General features: G+C 37.1%; 1 protein-coding gene across 1 annotated transcript in view; it reads right to left on the bottom strand.

Moving 5' to 3' along the window:
• Positions 1-18738, bottom strand: part of ttn.2 (titin, tandem duplicate 2) — a 180173-nt gene extending 161435 nt beyond the window's left edge. The window contains exons 1-12 of the mRNA XM_036572840.1: positions 18500-18738; positions 16283-16386; positions 15595-15798; positions 9506-9793; positions 9317-9405; positions 9024-9235; positions 7291-7543; positions 2491-2556; positions 1128-1386; positions 989-1034; positions 689-904; positions 446-588 (exon numbers count right to left, since the gene is read on the bottom strand). Of these exons, the coding sequence (XP_036428733.1) occupies positions 446-588; positions 689-904; positions 989-1034; positions 1128-1386; positions 2491-2556; positions 7291-7543; positions 9024-9235; positions 9317-9405; positions 9506-9793; positions 15595-15798; positions 16283-16373 (1867 nt within the window). The 5' untranslated portion in view covers positions 16374-16386; positions 18500-18738. The remainder of the gene's footprint in view (positions 1-445; positions 589-688; positions 905-988; positions 1035-1127; positions 1387-2490; positions 2557-7290; positions 7544-9023; positions 9236-9316; positions 9406-9505; positions 9794-15594; positions 15799-16282; positions 16387-18499) is intronic.
• Between the last annotated feature and the right edge of the window lie 1539 nt (positions 18739-20277).

Raw genomic sequence — 20277 nt, 5'->3', positions numbered from 1 at the left:
AATGGAGATACATGACAGCGACAATATTATAAAATATTAATATAATTATTGCCATATTATTGCCACTTAGTACAACATGTGAAAGTAGAAATACAATCTGCAATGCATACAATGGGAGCAAATGAACACAGAACTTTTTTATATAACAAGTCTTTTATCAAAGAATTACTTTCACACCTTTCTGTGTTTTAAAAAAATACATAAAACATTTTTATGCTTTTTTTCAAGCCTGGAGGGTAAAAGTGGTCCTATAGTAGTGTTTTGGTTTACTTGCATGGTGTGCATTGCAGATTATAGTACTATTGTCATATGCTGTTGCCATATAGCAACAAAAAAGTGCCCTCTCAATTTTTTTTTCTTTTTGGATTTCTATTCATTATGCCATTTTCAATAAGAAAATCATTAATTAATGCACACATGAAATGTCTGAAGGCATGTCACTGACCTTCCTCAAGGAGGTGTGTGGAGGCAGATGCCTCTCCATGTTGATTTCTAGCAGAGATGGTGTATTCTCCAGCATCATCAGCAAATGTCATGGAGATCTCCAGTCTGCAATCTCCTGTATCCTTATTGTAGCTCACTCGATATCTGATGGTTATGAAGACATGCATATGTTTGTATTGCTGCTATATATGATTATTATGACTGACTACAGATGGCTACTGTAGGTGATCAGAACACCAAATACCTATATCCAGTGGTGAGTGGGACACCATTCTTTTTCCAGTAGATGTGAGGTTTGGGGCTGCCTCCAATCTGACAGTCGAAGACAATGCTGCCACCTTCCACCAGTTTCTGTGTAACTGGTTTCCTTATAAAGAAAGGAGCTGCAGCTGCTCCAGCTTCTACACTCTCTACAGCAGTCACTTCTGATACAGCTGCTTCTTTACTTTCAATAACAATCCTAAAAGAGTTGTAACAACAGATTTTAGATACAGTGAATGATGGTAGTCATTGGCTCTTGCCTTTTTGTGATTTTGCTACTTACTGTTTCTCCATAGTAACCTCTTCTCGGCTTTCAATCTCTTCAGACACTGAAGGAGGAAGAGGGGAAACTAAGTCTCTGTAACAAACGTTCAACAGATCACAATTTTAAGCCAAAAAATGTATGTTTTAATGAGTGCTACCTTTAACAAGGAGGTAGCAGGAGGTGCTGACAGTTCCAGCCTCACTGGTGGCGGTGCAAGTGAAACGGCCACTATCCTCAGCAAAGGCCTCACGGATCACTAAGCGGGCAAAGTTATTCTCATATGTGATCTGGAAGTCAATGGAGCTCTCAATCCTGTAGTCTTCTCTGAACCACATAATGCCAGGTGTGGGGTGGCCTGAGATCTGGCACTCCAGAGTCACAGACTCTCCCTCAGTAACGGTCAAGTTCTTCAATCCCTGAATGACAAAACACAAAAGAATTCTGCTTAAAAAGACGTGCTAGCATTTAATATCAGTGTACACCAAAATACAAAGATAGAGACTGTCAATAGGTTTGAATGTTCCTTCAAGGGACATTAAACAATGAGTAAGGCAAGATGAGTGACACATTTATTGCAAGTTTTAAATTTGAATGCATGGACACTGGCGTTCAAAGGTTTGGAATTTAGAACATTTTGGCTTCAGATAAATGTGTAAAATTATTTTAAAATGCTAGACCTGCACAACTTTACAGATTTCAAATAACACTCAGAAGCTGTAAATAAAAATGAAGAAATGTTACGAGGGTGATCCACAATAATGAACAGTGCTGTAGATGATTCTGAAATGACTAAGAAAACTGTACAGCATTCAAAATTAAGTTATAATAAAATTAATATCAAGAATTCACCATATTTGGAATATCAGAACGGAAGCATTGTTTGGCAGATAGTTAAGTAATATTAGTACTATTGAAATCTACACCATATAATACTACTGTAAGATATTACTGTATATAAAATAACACAAATGGTTAATGTGGCAAGTGATCCCAAATTTATGAATAGTGCCACATATACTAATGAATTTTATCTTATTTTCAATTTTCAACTTCAGATCAACAAAACATGCAAATTCACTGGGGTATCTAAACTTTGGCATACAACTTAATGATCTTCACAAAAGTGCAGAAGCTATATGGTCACCAAGTAGAAATATGCCTTAAAACATTGATGGTTCTACTGTTTTCATTTTTGTGTATGGCCTTTTAAGCAATAAGTAGCTCTACTGAACTTCACTGTACTTATTTCTCATTGAGAAATGTGGGAGCAGAAATTAACTAATAAATATCCCACACTAAATCAACAGAAAAAGTAATAATAATAATAATTCATTAAGTAATGAGTAAGAATGTATTATGTCATTATACCTGAACAGAAACAAATGGATACTACAGCCATGTTTTCACTTTGTTTTTTCTTTGAAAGTGTGCAAATGTCCTACTCACATGTATTAATGCACTAATTTGAATTCCAAAAGGACACATGCAGACCAATAACTTGCAAACTTGCAAATACTTACAACAACAACAGTTGGGGGTATAACTGGCTCTTTGGCAGCTGAGGGGATTGCTGCTGTCTCAAGAACCTGAGGGATATAAACAAGGTGTTAATTACTTTGGGATCATGGGTCACAGGCAGTGAGTTAGCAGTGGGAAGTGGGTTAAACGAGGCAATGTTGCAAAGGAAGAAAATGTTCAGAATGTCAAGTGGCTAATGTGATTAGAGGAAGCAGGTAGATGTGAAGGAGAAATCCTCAGTTAACCAGGTAAAATCTGAAAGAAAACGTGTTAGACTAAACTGAAGTGACCACACAGGTAATGATATGACCAAAAATAAATAAATAAATGAATAAAAATCAATGGACAGCCACTTGTGAGATTAATGACAAGCATTAGCTTGGCTAGCAAGCATCACCAGTCTACAAACCTGTGTCTCCCATTCCCCTGCATATGAGGCACCTATCTGTCTCTGTAACTCTGTGTCGAAACGCAAGTGATATTTCTCAGTAGTGTCCCTAAAAGGAGAAGGAGTCGGCTGTGACGTCACTCTCGTCTCGACCTTATAAGTTGGAGGCTTGACGGGCTTGATGATCTTTTGAGCAGTGGAGGTAGAAGAGAGCTCTTTCTGCAGGGTGGCAATAGCAGAGCCTGCTATTGAAACCTGACCAACCCAAGGAGAGCAGCGTTATCACCACAGACTGAAATGACATGGTTTATCATTGCTTTGATTAGCCACTCCAAATGGAAAGCATCCATGATGACTTCTAGAGGATTATTGGATGGAATGGGTAATGGAAGTCTTAGTAAAAAGAGTTAGGGAAAAAGAGGTTAGGTAGATTTATATGACATTATTTTTGGAGCTAGAAAATGATGGATTATTTTTGTTTACAATGCATTGTTGATCCCAGATGACATGATATAATGTCGTATGATGTTAAGAGTTAGACCTAATACAGATTTTGTTTATGTTATGTGGAAGCTTCTAAAACTAAGAAAAGATGTTTGTCAGGCAAGCAGTATATACCCATCTTAAGGGTCATTTTCATATTTGAGGCATAGTTGTCATACTATAAATGGCGATCAATGTCAATACATTTGATCCTTTGTTACCTAAAATCGGTATCTCTTGAGAACATTTTATCCAGTACTTTATAGAGTTTAAAGATATTGATTGTGACATTGCAGTCGCTTGGGGTTTCACTGCTTGCTTGATATTACTCAAGCTTACCTCATAGCTATGATCTGGTTTAGGAACTGTAACTTTTGAAACTGTGAAATGTGGAACTGGGGACGGGGCGAGTCCAGTATCCACCTGGGGCCTAACCTCAGTAGTTCTTTGGATCTATCACAAATCAACAGAAAATGAGTTGATGGCTTTTAAAAACATGATCATCATCTATTATCACATGAAAGTGTAGGCATTAAAAACTTCTAACCTGGGTGACATGAACGGTTTGTTCGGACGTAGTGCTTGCCACGACACTGGGAACCTGCAACACCTCTGTTTTACTTGTGACGTGCTGCTTAACAGCTAGAGTTGCCTGCTGTTGTTTCATATCTATTTCTTCTTCTGCCACAGCGATCTCAACATGCGCAGGCTTTCGCACACGTGCATGATCCACCGCGGCAAGAACCGTAGCCACGGCTCCAGCCTTTTTCCCACCCTGGCAACAACAAGGACCCATCACAATCTAGCACATAGACAGACTTCTTGTGCTTGGTAAAAGATGAATAAAGATCCAGATGTGGGTAAATTCAAAGAAGTTCAATAAAACAAAATCATATGTAACACCAGCTTAAGTTGAACCCAGGTGGCCAAGGAATGTGTCTAGAGTTAGTAAGTGGGGTGAGCAATGAGAAACCACAGACAGTACCAAATGTGCCATCGCCACATTACTTTACCCATCATTGAGTGGAGGTTGTAAAAGTACCCAACAGTGCACCTCAAAGGACACCCATTCACAGTGATGTTAGGTGAAATGCTGGACTTCAACTCATAGTGCAACACGGTGAACGTGGTCAGAACACAAGTGAACTACCTGCTCCTGAGAGTCAAGTGTGTGTGATGTTTCCATATGTGTCGTGCCTTCTGAGAGAGCCCCAATGGTCTCTCTCATACTGGACTGCTCAAGAACTGCCATGGATGAAACCTTTGCCATGGGCTTGATCTGTTATGTCCAGAAGGAAACTAATTGGCTCATTTTCAACATAAGCAATGTCCGAGATGAATTAAGTGTTAAATGCTAAACAATTTTAAAATAAATGTGCTTTAAAGACAATGTAGCAAAAAGTATTAAAAGACATATTTCAGACTACAACCTTGGAAAAAAGGTCAAACTAACACTGAGGTGAAATAATTTCTTTCTTAATGTTCTTGTGTGACAAGAGCAAGTGAAGAGAGACAAGAGACAAGAGCACTGAAAAAAATAAACTCTTCACAGTGGTGAGAAAGGTGATACAGTTTGAAAAAGAGTAATGAATGAAAATGCACAAAACAGTGGTTTTAAAGCCAAAATGGATTTTCACTTTGTAGAGGTCAATGAAAGAACAAAATGCAGAGGTGGGCAGTAAATAGTTACACATAAGTAAAATTGGGATGGATTTGCACTTTCGGTTAAAGCTTTGTTTTACAGTCCGTTACAGTCTACGCATTAACCAGCTAAGTGTGAGGTACTCCAAAGTACCAGGTAATTATTTGGTGTAACATGATAGTATGTTCCAAAGTACAGTGACTAAATGATGAAATGAAATGTTTAAAAGAAATGACTAAATGACTTGTAGGTATTAACTGGACAAGTGTGTGGTACAAACTCCAATTAGCTGTGTATTTTTTTTTTTTTAATAATGGTCCCATATTCATTTACAACTGCATTTCCCCTGTGAGTGTGCATTATTTAAGACTTACATTAAAATTCAAATGCAAAATGTGTATTTGCGCTTGCATATGATTGCAACAGGAAGTTTAGACTTTTTCATCACTTCTTCTTAAAACGCAATTACAAACAGAGTTACTTACAGAGTTACTAAAAAAATACTTTCTAATTTTAGCTGAGCTGAAGCGTGACGATGAAATGCAATTGCAAAAGGGCGATTGTCATTAAGTTTGTGTCAGAGTCAGACCATTAAGACAACAAAAATTAAATGTCAAAAAGGACTTCTTGTCTATTAGAAAAATTTCCAGCCATTATACACAAAAAAGCAAATGCAAATACACATTTTGCACTTGGATTATGTCTTAAATAATGCACGCTCACATGGGAAATGCAAGTATAAATACCAAATTTTATTACCATTTACAAATTTGCATTCTTTACTCCATATAACTACTTGATACTTAGGTAGGTTTTCCTATTTTCCTATTTACCATTACAGCGAAAGATTACAGTGAAAGGTAGCATAAGTATGTTTGTATTTACCACTATATTACTCCAAATAATTATATAATTATGAAGTATTTTACCATGTCCTTTTTTTACCTTGACAGATAGAACATTTTATATGTTTCAGCACAATTTAGTTAAGCATTTAGGGTTATACCTAAAACTTAAAAGTACCCTATGAAAGTTTTGTAACGTGGGTTGTGCTTCAGACCTCTTCACTGAGTAAATGAATCCAACGATTAAAAGAGAACTCAGTCAAGACCTGGTGAAGAACAATGTCTGTGAGTGAGTTATCTACTACCGTCATATCTTCATTGGTCTAATGTTGATTTTGCATTTGAGACCTAAACATCAAGTCAAACCTTCTTTTTGAGCGTGTGCACATAATGTTAACACGTAAAGACATATGACGCGGTCTGAAAAATTCCCACCAAACCCGACCTGATGCCTCTGACTTAAATGACTCTTTGCAGCTTTACAGGGTGACTTGTGGCAGCACGCTCACCATATTTTAGCGTGTTTTTTTTTTTCTTCTGTCTCAATAGTGTTAACTCTTTGAATTGAAAAAAAATGGCATAGTTCAGCATTAAGGTACTATAAAAAGTGTTATCCATGTTCCTGAGTTCAATAGTATTCCTTATATTTAAGCATGTTTGTGCAGAAAGAAGTCTAACCTGATTTGCATTGTAGTTTAGAACAGAACAATCCCCAAAAAAAGAAAAGAGCCTAACAAACTTCAGTTCATGTGCTGATAGATGCCGGAACTATTACTACTTGCACTGAAGTTCTATAGGGAACCTGCCCTGATACCTTATTTGTTGTTTGCTAGGCTATTTTTACGTCTATTTTAGTCATTATTTCAATGAAGTAAAAAGACTTTTACTTGAGAATTAGTTTTGGGCTATTCCTCCCACCTCTGCAAAAATGGGGGTGATTGAACATGTCGGATGAATGACCACACCACTGAAAGACCAAACTACCTGCTCGGTCGGAGGTGCGAGAAGGACAGTAGTAGTGCTGCTTTCTACACCATGAGGCTCTGCTGAGCCAGGCAGAGGCTCTGCTGAGCCAGGCAGAGGCTCACGACTACGAGCCTGGTCCACAGCTGCCACCACGGTGGCAACAGCAACAGATTTGTCATCCATGCTTTGCTGTTCCTTTTGCACATGCAGGTAAAATTAGGATGCAAGACAAAAGTCAGTGTGGATCATGAAGCAGTTCTTTTGCATTGCAGGTAGAGATATATGCATCAATAGAAATACACATAGACATATTCACATCACATGCTAGCAGCATATTTTTACATATGTATCAATCGAGATTAAAAGCTTCAAAAAAGATACCTATGGCTCCAATAAAAAACAGCCCAGACTGAACAACAAATGAGATGCAAAGCATGCAAAGCAATGGCAAAAAGGGTCCCTTAAGGGGTATTTTTACCTCTTTGACAGCAGCGCCACTGACTTGTTGCTGCATGGCAATGGAGCCCTCCCAGCGCTGCTCCATGCGCATCTGTGTTGAAGTCTGGACCTGAGCTGCCATGCTGGCTGCATAGCTGGACTCAGACACGTAGCCGGCCTGTTTCCACGGAGGCAGGACTTCAGCACTGGTTGTGACCTGTTTGCGGATCAATACTGGGGACTTCACTGGTCTGATGGGTGATACAGACAGTCTTGTGGAGGGTGATACGGCTCTGAAAACACAAAATGGGAAAATGTTTCAAAGAATGAGTAGTAAGTGACAGCAAAATATTTATATAGGCAGAAATGTTACACTAAGAACTGAGGAGTTTAATTATATCCAGCCGTAAGAATTTTGAAGACTGAAAAGAATAACAGCTGACATTTAGTGGAAAACACATTTTTATTTCACTAATAAAGGTGTTATTAATCATGATATAGCACTGACATTTCTTGTATATGTAAAGCATGCTCCTCACTAAGTATATCATGAAAAAAGAACATTCTTGAAAGTTTTGGAACAAAACTCTACAGATGGTCCACTGCTGATGCTTAACTCGTCATTAAATCACATTCTAACTGAACACCTAAGAATATCAGCAATACTGTATGATAATATGCCCTTAGAAATAGCAACTTAATCTGATATCTAATGATTGTTAAATATAAAATCATTTATTTGTTACATATGCATTTGTATATCTTCCATTTCACTTAGTAACCATTTACTTAGTGACATACAAATAATTAACAGTAACAGTAAAATTACATATCTTGAAATATTAGACAGATTTACTTAGTTGCATACAAACACTTCAAAATCACCTTTAATAATTACTTAGTAATTGTATTTTTGTGGTTTTAAATTATGAAGTAGTTATTTATTTATTTATTATCTCGGTACTTTGTGTAAACTGTTCCTTGATGCTTAGATAATCATTATTAAATTGTTAATATACACTTTTTTGTAAGTTTTAATAATCACTAATAGTACTCCTATTATAAAGTTACAACTGAAATTCATAACGTATTTAAAAAATGTTTTTAATTACTCATTACACCTAAATATATTACATATATTGCAAAATGTTGGAAGTTGCCAATGATTAATTAATAAGAAAAAGTTAATAATGTTTATGGATAAGTACATGCTTCATATTTCAAGTTCAATAATTCATTAACTGTAGGTTATAATTATCAAATAACAAACTATTATTATTGATAACATTTCTATCATTAAATTTAATTATTTTAAATTAAGACAGCAAATAAATGCCTAAAAATCAAACAGTACATATTCATTCCATATCGATGTTGCCGAAACAAAGCCTTGTATCTGTATTTTTGACATTTTTCAGTTTCTGACATAATCTGAAAAAGCTTGTTTCCCTTTATATTGTGTGTAAATTTCATGATGAATGGACCAAAAGTAACGGCCCCAAATTACTTGGAAATATGTCTGATTACATAGACTTACATTAAAAGTACAGTATGTTTTTTTCTTCTCCTGTAAAGTGACCATTTTGGAGATAAGAGTTTTTGTTCCGACAGCAGTGATTTATAGCTTATATATAATTATTAACAATCCCTAACCAACTATCAGGAAATGATTAACGTGCAATATATCTGGGCGTGTTATTTTAAGTGTTATCAGAGTTTGATTAGAACCTTGCTCTTGGGGCATCTTATGGTGAAATTTAAGAGACAGGGTACCTGACAGGAGTTGGCGTGGGTGCCTTCACATGCCTCACGGGAGATGGGGACTGGTGACGAGTAGCTGAAACTTTAGTCACAAGAGATGGAGGGGACTTGGAGGTTGGTTTCGGGGGCACACGAGGAGGCGTCTTATGAGCCAGCTGTTGTATCACAACACCTCCCTCTACTTGCATTTGCATGGCTGCAGCTTCAAAATGAGCTTCCATTCTCTGTGGAATAAACAAAAATATGAGTTTAGCAGAGCAATCTCGAATGATGTTGTGCAATTTTGATCCAAGAATACTGATTACCTTTTCCTCTCTGGTCTGGCGGACCTGTGAAATCTGAGAGGTTGAAATAACTGTCTTAGTTTTCTTTGCAGGAACGGCTTCCTCCTCACCTGTGTAGCAGATACAGTCAGTTGCGACACTTTAACACATTTAGGACAGCTTTAAGAACTCCAGATGTTTTACATATTCGTAAGAAATAACAAAAAGTACCTTGAACCAGCAGTTCTGCGGTTGAAGTGGCCCGTCCACTGCTGTTTGAGGCACTGACAGAGTACGTTCCAGAGTCTTCAGGGAAGGCCTCGGCAATCAACAAGCTGTAAAGGTCTCCTTCTTGAACAATCTGAAAGTCGGCGGAGCTCTGAATCTCAGCTCCTTCTCTGTAGAACTTTACCACAGGTGTAGGGATTCCTGTTACACGAACATCCAGTCTCACTCTGCTTCCTTGTCTCACAGTCATGCTTTGTAGTCTCTGAATGAAGTTGGGTGGCGCAGTTTCCGCTGAAAAAGATTGAGAAAACATAAAGAATTATATATACATTACATGACCAAAAGTTTGTAGACACCTGCTCATCCAGCGTTTCCTCTGAAATCAAGGATATTAACAGAGAGTTACAGCCTCTACTCTTCTGGAAAGACTTCTAGCTGTTGGAACATTGCTGTGAGGATTTGATTGAGCATTAGTGAGGTCAGGTACTGATGTTGGATGACCAGTTCTGGATCACTCCAACTCATCCCAAAGGTACTGGATGGATCTCTATCGCTGTAAAGAATGCAGTTCCACTCTCCACAATCCAATGCTGGGGGCTTTAGACCCCTCTAGCTGACATTTGTGTCAACAATGGGTTCATTTAGAGCTGCTGAATTCACTCATTTGAAGGGGTGTCTGGACACTTTTGCATATCGATGTTGTCGGAAGAAAACCTCCTATCCCCATTTTTTTTTTCAGTTTTTGAGATAATTTGAAAATACCTGTTACCCTTTACATTGTATGTAAATTTCATGATGATTGGACCAAAACAAACGGCCCAAAATGACAAAATGACTTGGAAAATTTCTGGTTCCGTTGACTTTCATTAAAAGTAAAGTAGGTTTTTTCCTTCTCCTGTAAAGTTACTATTTTAGAGATGCAAGGTTTTCTTCCAAAAACAGCGACATGTTGTGTACCAATGGGCAAAAATACATTAAAATATAATCTGATGTAAAATATACTCTTAAACATTTTGTATTTGCACGATACAGAAACACATTTAAACATAATGTCAGTAACAATAATTTAAGGAAACGCAGACAGCATGAAATGTTGATACAACACAATCAGCAGGAAAACTGATTAGATAAGCATGCAAATGCATGAGCGCTTAAGCACATGCTTTAACATCACCCCTTAAGCTGATTTCAGATAATAAAGACACCCTCACTTTTGTTAAATGTTCCTTTGTCAAGTTACACAGACTCATAGCTTTCTAAAGTATTGCTGTACCAAGAATTTTAACCGTGTTTTTTAGCTGTTTTTCTCCTGCGTGCAGCAGCCGAGTGTCTGTCAGAAGATCAGTGTGCATTAGCACTAGCAAAGAATAATAGAGGTTGTTAGCGGTCTTGTTAATCTATTAAAGGATAACATTCTAATATTAACAACATTCATGATTTCTACAACAACTTTTTAGATTAAAAAGTGATAACCAACACATTCTCAATGTGCTTTCAGTTTCCATGCTGACAGGACTGGGTTAATAGTTATTGGCACTAACAGAGCTGTAGCATTAGCACAGTAGTGTGGTTTTAATTAGTTTTAAATGAGAGAATTTTTGCATTCGTAGTTTTTTCATAACTCAGACAATGTGAATGAAATAATGCACTTTTCAGGCTGAATAACAGTAACAGGCAGAAATACATTCCTATGTCACATGCTTTTTAGCAAAGCTAGCTATTAGCATAGCTTTTAGCATAACGAGCTAATAACCACATAATGTCAGTAAACATCAAAGATAAGGGAATATCGCTGCTCATTTAGCTGCTTGACTAATGCTGCATTTGACTGAAGCTCGTAACTCATAATTGCCCGTCTCAGACTAGGACAAAAGAAAGAAAATTCCCCCATAGTTGGGAATTCATACTCGGAAAATCGGAATAGTGTTCTCAACTCCCTGATCAGCATATCATGTCAAATCCGCATTAGTCAAGCAGCTAAATTAGCAATGATATTCCCTTATCTTTAATGTTTACTGACATTATGTGGTTATAAGTTCATGGAGCTAAGAGTTATGCTAATAGAATAGCAAGCTAATAACCACATAATATTTCCTTATCTTTAATGTTTACTGACATTATGTGGTTATTAGCTCATGGAGCTAAAAGCTATGCTAATAGAATAGCGAGTTAATAATATTTCCTTATCTTTGATGTTTACTGACATTTTGTGGTTATTAGCTCACTGTACTAAAAGCTATGCTAATAGCATAGCGAGCTAATAACCACATAATGATATTCCCTTATCTTTAATGTTTACTGACATTTTGTGGTTATTAGCTCATGGAGCTAAAAGCTATGCTAATAGAATAGTGAGCTAATAACCACATAATATTCCCTTATCTTTAATGTTTACTGACATTATGTGGTTATTAGCTCACTGTGCTAAAAGCTATGCTAATAGAATAGTGAGCTAATAATATTCCCTTATCTTTAATGTTTACTGACATTATGTGGTTATAAGTTCATGGAGCTAAAAGCTATGCTAATAGAATAGTGAGCTAATAATATTCCCTTATCTTTAATGTTTACTGACATTTTGTGGTTATTAGCTCATGGAGCTAAAAGCTATGCTAATAGAATAGTGAGCTAATAACCACATAATATTCCCTTATCTTTAATGTTTACTGACATTATGTGGTTATTAGCTCACTGTGCTAAAAGCTATGCTAATAGAATAGTGAGCTAATAATATTTCCTTATCTTTAATGTTTACTGACATTTTGTGGTTATTAGCTTACGGAGCTAAAAGCTATGCTAATAAAATAGTGAGCTAATAACCACATGATATTTCCTTATCTTTAATGTTTTCTGACATTATGTGGTTATTAGCACGCTATGCTGTGTTCTCAACTCCCTGATTAGCATATGACATCTAGTCAGCATTGCTGCTCACAGCATTAATAGTAATAAAGAACCACTTCTGTATTTTGAAAGAAATTTTCAACATATGGACATAGTAGTTGGTTAAATCCATAACGCTGTCAGTAATTTTCACTGTTTTGAGAAAGTAAATACATCAAGAACATTAAAGCTACCTCTCATATCACTACCGTTAGCTGGCTCACTTGTTGCTAACTATGTTTGCTTTCATGGAGGCCTAATTTTTCCCACTTGGAAGCTCGAACGTACGAATACTTCCCTTACTTCCCTGACTTCCCACTTCCAAGCCAAGTCTCACTCTTAAAAAATGGTTCTTCAAGGATTCTTTAGTAAAGGGAGTGGTTTTACTTAGAACCATGAGTTCTATATATATCACTTCATGCTTAAATGGTTCTCTGCATGGTGAAATGGTTCTTCAGATTGATGGAAAATGTGTTGTATGTGAAAATGGTTCTATATAGCACCAAAAAGGGTTCTTCTACTGTTACAGGCTTGACAGTTTTTGGGGCTATTTACACACGTAAAAAAGACGGTTCTTCAAGGTTTCTTTAGTAAAGAAAATGGTTCTATATAGAACCATGAACACTCAAAGAACCCTTTGCATCATTAAAGTGTTCTTTGCGTCATGAAAGGGTTCTTCATATTGATGGAGTATGTGCTGAAGATGGTTTTGAAAAGGGTTCTATATAGCACCAAAAAGGGTTCTTCTATTGTTATGATGTCAAGCTTGTAACAATAGCAGAACCCTTTTTTGGTGCTATATAGAACTCTTTTCAAAAAAGGGGCAATATAGGACCATATACAGCACATTCTCCATCAATCTGAAGAACCATTTCATGATGCAAAGAACCTTTTAATCATGCAAGGTGTTCTTTGGGTGTTCATGGTTCTATACAGAACCATTTTCTTTACTAAAGAACCCTTGAAGAACCATCTTTTTAAGTGTGTATATAGCCCCAAAGACTGTCAAGCCTGTAACAGTAGAACAACACTTTTTGGTGCTATATAGAACCATTTTTACATACAACACATTCTCCATCAATCTGAAGAACCATTTCACCATGCAGAGAACCACTTAAGCATGAAATGGATATACATAGAACTCATGGTTCTAAATAGACCCACTTCCTTTACTAAAGAATAAAAATGAGGCCTCCATGAAAGCAAACATAGCAACAAGTGAGCCAGCTAACATTAGTGAACCATTCACCCAGTGTGCACCCACCTTCATCCACCCAGCCACTCTCTGTTTTAGCCTACATCAAAAACATGATATTAGCATGGGAAACTTTACTAAAAGGTCAGATATACTACTGTTTACATCTATTACTACTGTTTACATCTATTACTACTGTTTACATCTGTTACTTGCAACATGCACTTTATGAACCGCTGCTCTACATACTTGCACATACACATGCGTAACTTTAAATTTTCTTCTGACTTTGCACATATAACTGTACTTTTTTACTTTTTTACTATTGTTTTTAGTGTTATTCTTATATTTTCTTCTATTTTATTCTAAGATTATATTAAGATTATATTGGTGAATGGAGGAACAGCAAAGTAAGAATTTCACTGTACAGTGTAACTGCCTATTTCTGCTGTGCATATGACAATAAAACTCTTGAATAAAACTCATTCTATAAAACTCAAGTTAACCTGAAAGCTTGATCAATGTCTGTTGTAAAAAAAAAGTGCTATGCAAATAAATTTTGGCTCTATATTGAGTGACTTTTTACACATGGTGCTCATTTCAGGGCACCAAAAGTAAGACAGTTTACTGCTCAGCTGTTTGTTACTGCATCATTAGTTCATGCATAAGAGAGCAACCGAAAGGACCTTAATTTTAGATGCAGAGTCTGGTGCTATTGTCTCTCAACACAAGGACCAAAGCCGGTAATAAACACAAAAAGCCAGTAAAAGTCACACAAAAAAGAATCTAAAAAGTATAAACACATTAGCAAACTGTATATCACAAAGCTTTAACTCTTCATGCATTAAAATGCAGCGGTTCTGTGGAATGTCTTTACAAAACATTCACATCCAGTGCTCTAATTTACAGCCTGCTTGTACTGTACTATATATAGTTGTCCTTAATACCCTCTGGAAATGATATCAGTCTTTATCTTTGACAGCATATCCAATTTTCATTGCCAGAGGCCTCCATTTAAACTAGTAATATCATTAAAAGCCTGAACTGCACACCTAATCCCTGCTTCTCCTGTTACAGCACTTGCCAAGAGTTCAAAGCTGCGCCAACTTGCAACTGCTAAATACTTCAATATATGCTTACATGGTAAGTGAAATGTACACTGTATACATTATTATAAAGGCTATTTTGGATACTCTGTATGAAAACGAGCACTGAAGGACCACAGAACATATATCGAGAAAATTCTGCAAAAATTGGATTGTCTTTAGAACCTGCTGTTAGTAGCAATACTGATCAATAAGCTTTACAGCAACCTCACAGTCAACAATCACTGACTATGAACCGTACATGCAAATGTTTGGTCAAATTCCACCTCTGGTCAAATTCTATGTTTTGTTGATTTTCTTAGTAAAAATAAGTTAACAAACCTACACAGGACACCCTCCGCACATTTTAATGACTTTATTCATTTTAATTTATTCATTAAGATTATTCTTTATTTGCTGAGTTTAACGTACTGGAAAAAATTGTACTGTGTAAAATTAATGACAAATTTTTGATTTGATGTTTTTTCCCCATTATGTTGAATATTTTCAAGAAATTGTGTACTAAAATTTTCATATTTAAGTTTGATTCCTGTAGAGGATGTGTTAACTAAATATGTAATTTCAATGGGGTGTTCAAACTTTAGCATACAACAGCAGAGCACTTGGGGTGGGCAATAGGATGATATTTATCTTGATATGCTTTCACCAGCATATTGTGAATACTGTTAGTACTTAAACACTGAACAAGTGCATGTTTCACTAAAACAAGAGCAGAATTAGCCCTGTTTACTTGGATTTAGGGCCACGCTGTGTGTGAAACATTGAATTAAAACCACCGCATTCATAGTTTTTGATAGTATAGTATATCTATAATAAGCTTCCCATTCCAATATCAGTGAGTACACACACTTAGCAGACTCCCACTGCCTGTTTACACAAAAGATAAAGGCTTGTAAATGAGATGTTACCTGTAACCAGCAGTTCAGCGGTGCTAGTGGCTTGTCCAGCGCCATTGGTGGCTCTCACAGAAAATCTTCCGCTGTGTGCGGCTGTCACGGCGGGGATCCTCAGAACAGCGCGGCCTTCGCTGAACGAGATCTGAGCGCCGGGCAGAGCGGCAGCAGTAAGAACCTGGCCATCACGAAACCAGCTCACCTCAGGAACTGGATTACCTGGAAACGAGAGGGTCATCTTAAATACAGCTCTGTTGCTTGTGAAAATGTCAGCTTCTATCAGTATAATTACAGGTCTGTCTTGAATTTTAAAAAATACTAAAGCAAACTAGCAATGTATAAGCACTGCTTTAAAAAACTGTCTTTAGGAAATGCCACCAAAGCAAACTTCCATCCTAATGTTGCTTAAAATAATCAGACTAGGATTATAGATGTATCAGTTTGGGTCTGAACCGTGAGCATTTCTGTCCATAACGCTATTTCAGCTGAAAAAGTGTGAAAACTTCAAAGACAGTTCAATAAACCTCCCACAAAACCCAAATGATAGAAAACCAGGACATTTGGTGGGATGGTTCATTGAGTGCTAAGGTTGGGAAATCTGAGGTAATTTCATCCTGAATAATCATCAAATCCTTTTTAAGCTCATTTAGCAACAATACACCACTGATCTGAGGAGACAGAAGAACTTGGAAAGCTTCCTTACCACTAACTTGAGCTTCGAACGTTGCAGCACTACCCTCAAGTGCCACAACGCTCTGAAGCGGCTGTGTAAACGTTGGCGCCTTTGTTGTCATGGTGGTAGGCACCCTGAGGAGAAGACAAAACAAAGCACTGATTACCAATCCCTATATAAACAGCATTTGGAATAAGCCTTGCGCAATTATAAGGAAATTAACAGTTATGAGCGACGTATTTTTAGCTGTGGTCAAACTGACTAATCGTTGATATGACTCCGCAGCACCTGGCCCAGGGCAGCCTGTCACTTGAGAGATCAGTGGCTCCATTGGGTCTGGGTGTTAGGCCAAACACTCCGGCCTCGCATCCCCTGACAGCTCACAGACATGACAGTAACAACTGGTGCCTGTCTCTCCTCACACTCTGCTGTGTGCTTGTCATAGCTTTTTTACAATGGCTGTTCACATCCGACACCTTCTGCCAATGTGGTACTCGCTCAGACTTTCATTTTGAAGTTTCAGGCATTACTCTTATGATGTTGGTGACCATGTTTCACCATTTTTGTTGTTTTTATTTATGTATTTATTTATTTGAACAGAATTAGAGAATGCCAGTCGTATACATTGTTTCGTGATGAATGGACCAACAGAAATAGTGCAAAATTACTTGGAAACAAATCTTGTTACATAAACTTGCGGTAAAAATTAAAAACATTTTTTTCTTCTCCTGTAAAGTTACCACTTTGTCCTCGGCAGTGATGATATACTGGTGAGTCAGTTTTAAGGAGGGTCATTGATGCAGCCGATATAAATAACATGAAGCAGTTTGAGCATTTAAACCGTACATGTAACATTGCGTGACCTGCAAAGTACAGTAAATTAAAACATCTGGTGAGACACTTTAAAATCACCATCAATAAAAAATGTTAACCATTATTGTCAGTCTATTAAGAGAGTGCAATGCATGGCTAGGAAGGCAGTTTTATAATCACCTTTTAAGATGGCTGACCAACTACACATGTGACCTTCACCTAAAATAGTCTGAGCAGTGCCTATGCCAGATTCTAAAAAGGAAAGCTGTCAGATGTTCACATAAAGTTGCTCTGAATGTACAATGTATGTTAAGTTATATCAATTCTATAGCGGTCAAATTTTATTAAACCAGTTCATCAAAACAGTTTCATGGTTAAACCAACAAAAGCAAAACACTCATACATGAAAACTGCTCTTAATATATTATTCATGTACTTTTGGTAACATTTTATTTTCAGAATTCCCTGTAGATGCTCACAGTATTTTGAACTAAATTAACTAAATATAAATGCAAATGAACTCTAAATTGAACATTGAACATAGATTCTATTAAATCTAATCCTAAACCTAAATTTAATCATTAAGTTAATCCAAAATCTCAATCTTAAATCTGCCCTAACGTTGATTTGTTTAAATCAATTATAGCATTTCTAGATAAGGGGAGTATCATAATAAAATGTGGCTGTACATTCCAGCAGAAATTATTTTTTATAGCAAGAAAAGCAAATTTTTGAAAAAATCTAAACTCATAATTCACAAAAGTCCCAATTTAGGAGTCACAACAATACACAGCCAAGTCATTAACATCAAAAGCAGACCCACAATCCATCAATATGCAATACAGATGGAACATAAATCATCTGCACCCTTGACTTCATCCAAACAGCACAAAGTCACTGCAATGGTCTCAGGTTTATAACTAAAGAGGTTAGAGGTCAGCTACTGTACTGAATTAGGAACATTTTCAATTGTACAAACTTTCTGAGATACTGAAGACCCAGTGTCACAAAAGGCAGAGTCTAAAAATAAGCTCTATCACACTTGATTGACAGTCACCATGTGGCACATAGCTGGGGGTGCAACTGATAGCCCTGCTGCTGATTCCCTTAAAAAGACATTGTGGCCCAGCTGGAACACCACTCTTATGCTATCACAGGCTATTCTTGGCTTTTCTTCTGAAAAGCTTTTCTGAAATGATTGCACCAAATAACAACCTTCAGGGATGAAACCCCCTCAATCTAAGACCAATTACTGCCTATTAAAAACGTATCCACCCATGGATCGTCCCATAGCTTAGCCACCACACAACGTGTCAACTTTCCCAGTGCTTTGCTATTTTTTCTTCTTGTAGTTTGTTGTCATTGCAAATAATAAAAAAGCACACCAGAAAACAGCTAGACGGAAAGCACTCCGCTGGCACAAAGCTTACTTACTTGTATCCACAAGAGTGCCCTGAACTGTGGGGACGGAGCCCAAGGGGGTATTATCTTCCGAAACAAACTCCTTATCCAGATATGATTTCAGAAAATCCAGTGTGAGAATGGTTGAGCCTCGGAAATATCCCCCCAAAAAACAAAACTACACAGGTTGGTATCCGTGTAGTTTTGCTTTTTCCCTTGCAATCCCTACACCCGAGGCAAGGCTGGGAATGCTTCAACTGCTCAGAAGTGCTAGCACGGTAGTTTTACTTTATATACCCCTGGACCTGACAGCATCACCGCTACATCACCACACCCCATTGGCTAGCTCAGCTGGGCATCACGGGAGAGAGCGGCCATTTTATGCAAACTCACACCTGTCACTCACTTCTCTTAACACTGCTCAGGCCACACTAACACAGGATGTTCATCCCCCCACACCCCTCTGAAGATAAAGACCAGTGCCCTACATACAGATAGAAAGCCCCAATTCTCCAGCTAATTCAGTCAGTACTTTCCAAAAAGGTTCTCCCAAAAGTTACCTCCAAACTGAAAGCTTTGGAGTAGCTACTCAAAGTAAGTCATCAATTAAAATGACTAACTATGAATTACTTTACGGATTCCTGGGAAAAGTTGTATCATTACTCATTACTTTACTTTCAGGGGTGTCAACAGAGGTTCACGAATAGGGCTGGCTAAGCCTGTACTCGGGGGGTCTGGGGGCATGGCCTCCCAGATTAATGAACATGTCTGTTCATCATGAACTTTTACACTGTTAGAAATAAAGGTTCTGTGCAGGTCCATTTTTCATTCATCAAGGTACAAACAGTGTAAATGTTCCCCCAAAGGTACAACAGTGGTTTTAAGGTCTGATTGTGAACCTTAAATAATTTTTTCCCAGTGCAAAAGTACATATTTGTACTTTTTCATAACTTAATGTTTTAAAACAGAACAATAAAATAAAAGCCTGGAGACGAGACGGGGTGTGTGGAGTCAGTACAGCTTAGAAAATATCATTTCAGTGGATTATGGTACAGTTATGTTCCCTGGCTAAAGGTACTGAGATGTACTCCTGGGGGGAACCCACCTAGTGACAGTTTCATACCTTTTTTCTAAAAGACTGTAGAAGAGGAACAGCTAGAAAATTTGGTGGCTATTTGGTCAAATTGTCTTACAGCAGGTCTGTAGTTTGTATTAAGCACAGAGCTAGTGTGACAAACGTACCTTTCGTACCTTTTTTTCTAAGAGTGTAGGTGACAGAATTTCATGGTCGTGGTGACAAATGTTATATTTTTTCAGTTAAGTTTAATAAAATTCAGTATTCATTTTAATTTTAATTTAAAGATATAAACAACTCTCCCTCACTTTCTTCCTGATCACTAACCTCCATCAGATCTGCTCCTTTAGTCTTGCTAGCGTCCTTCAGCTTCTGTATCACATATATCATAAAGGGTTAGGCATATACTTCAAAATATATGTACATATATGTAGTAGCCTATCAAACATTGAACATATAAGCATAATATATGGATCATACATATTTGTCTGATACATGGTTGAATACACGTTTGAGTAACATATGCCAACCATATATGTATGCCTTTTATCATATATTGTTAAATATGTGTTACACATATTTGTATACATTGATTTATGGCTGAAATAGGTCCCACATTTAAAAAATTTCAAATAGGTTGGCACGTATGTCACAGATATGTCCATATGTGACAAATATTAAAGAAGTCCATGTTAATATATTCCCATTATTCAGATTTCTTCTCACCCACTTCACT

This window comes from Colossoma macropomum, unplaced genomic scaffold (genome assembly GCF_904425465.1).
Source record: "Colossoma macropomum unplaced genomic scaffold, Colossoma_macropomum, whole genome shotgun sequence".
NCBI lineage: Eukaryota > Metazoa > Chordata > Actinopteri > Characiformes > Serrasalmidae > Colossoma > Colossoma macropomum.
This window is presented reverse-complemented; position numbering and strand designations above follow the sequence as displayed.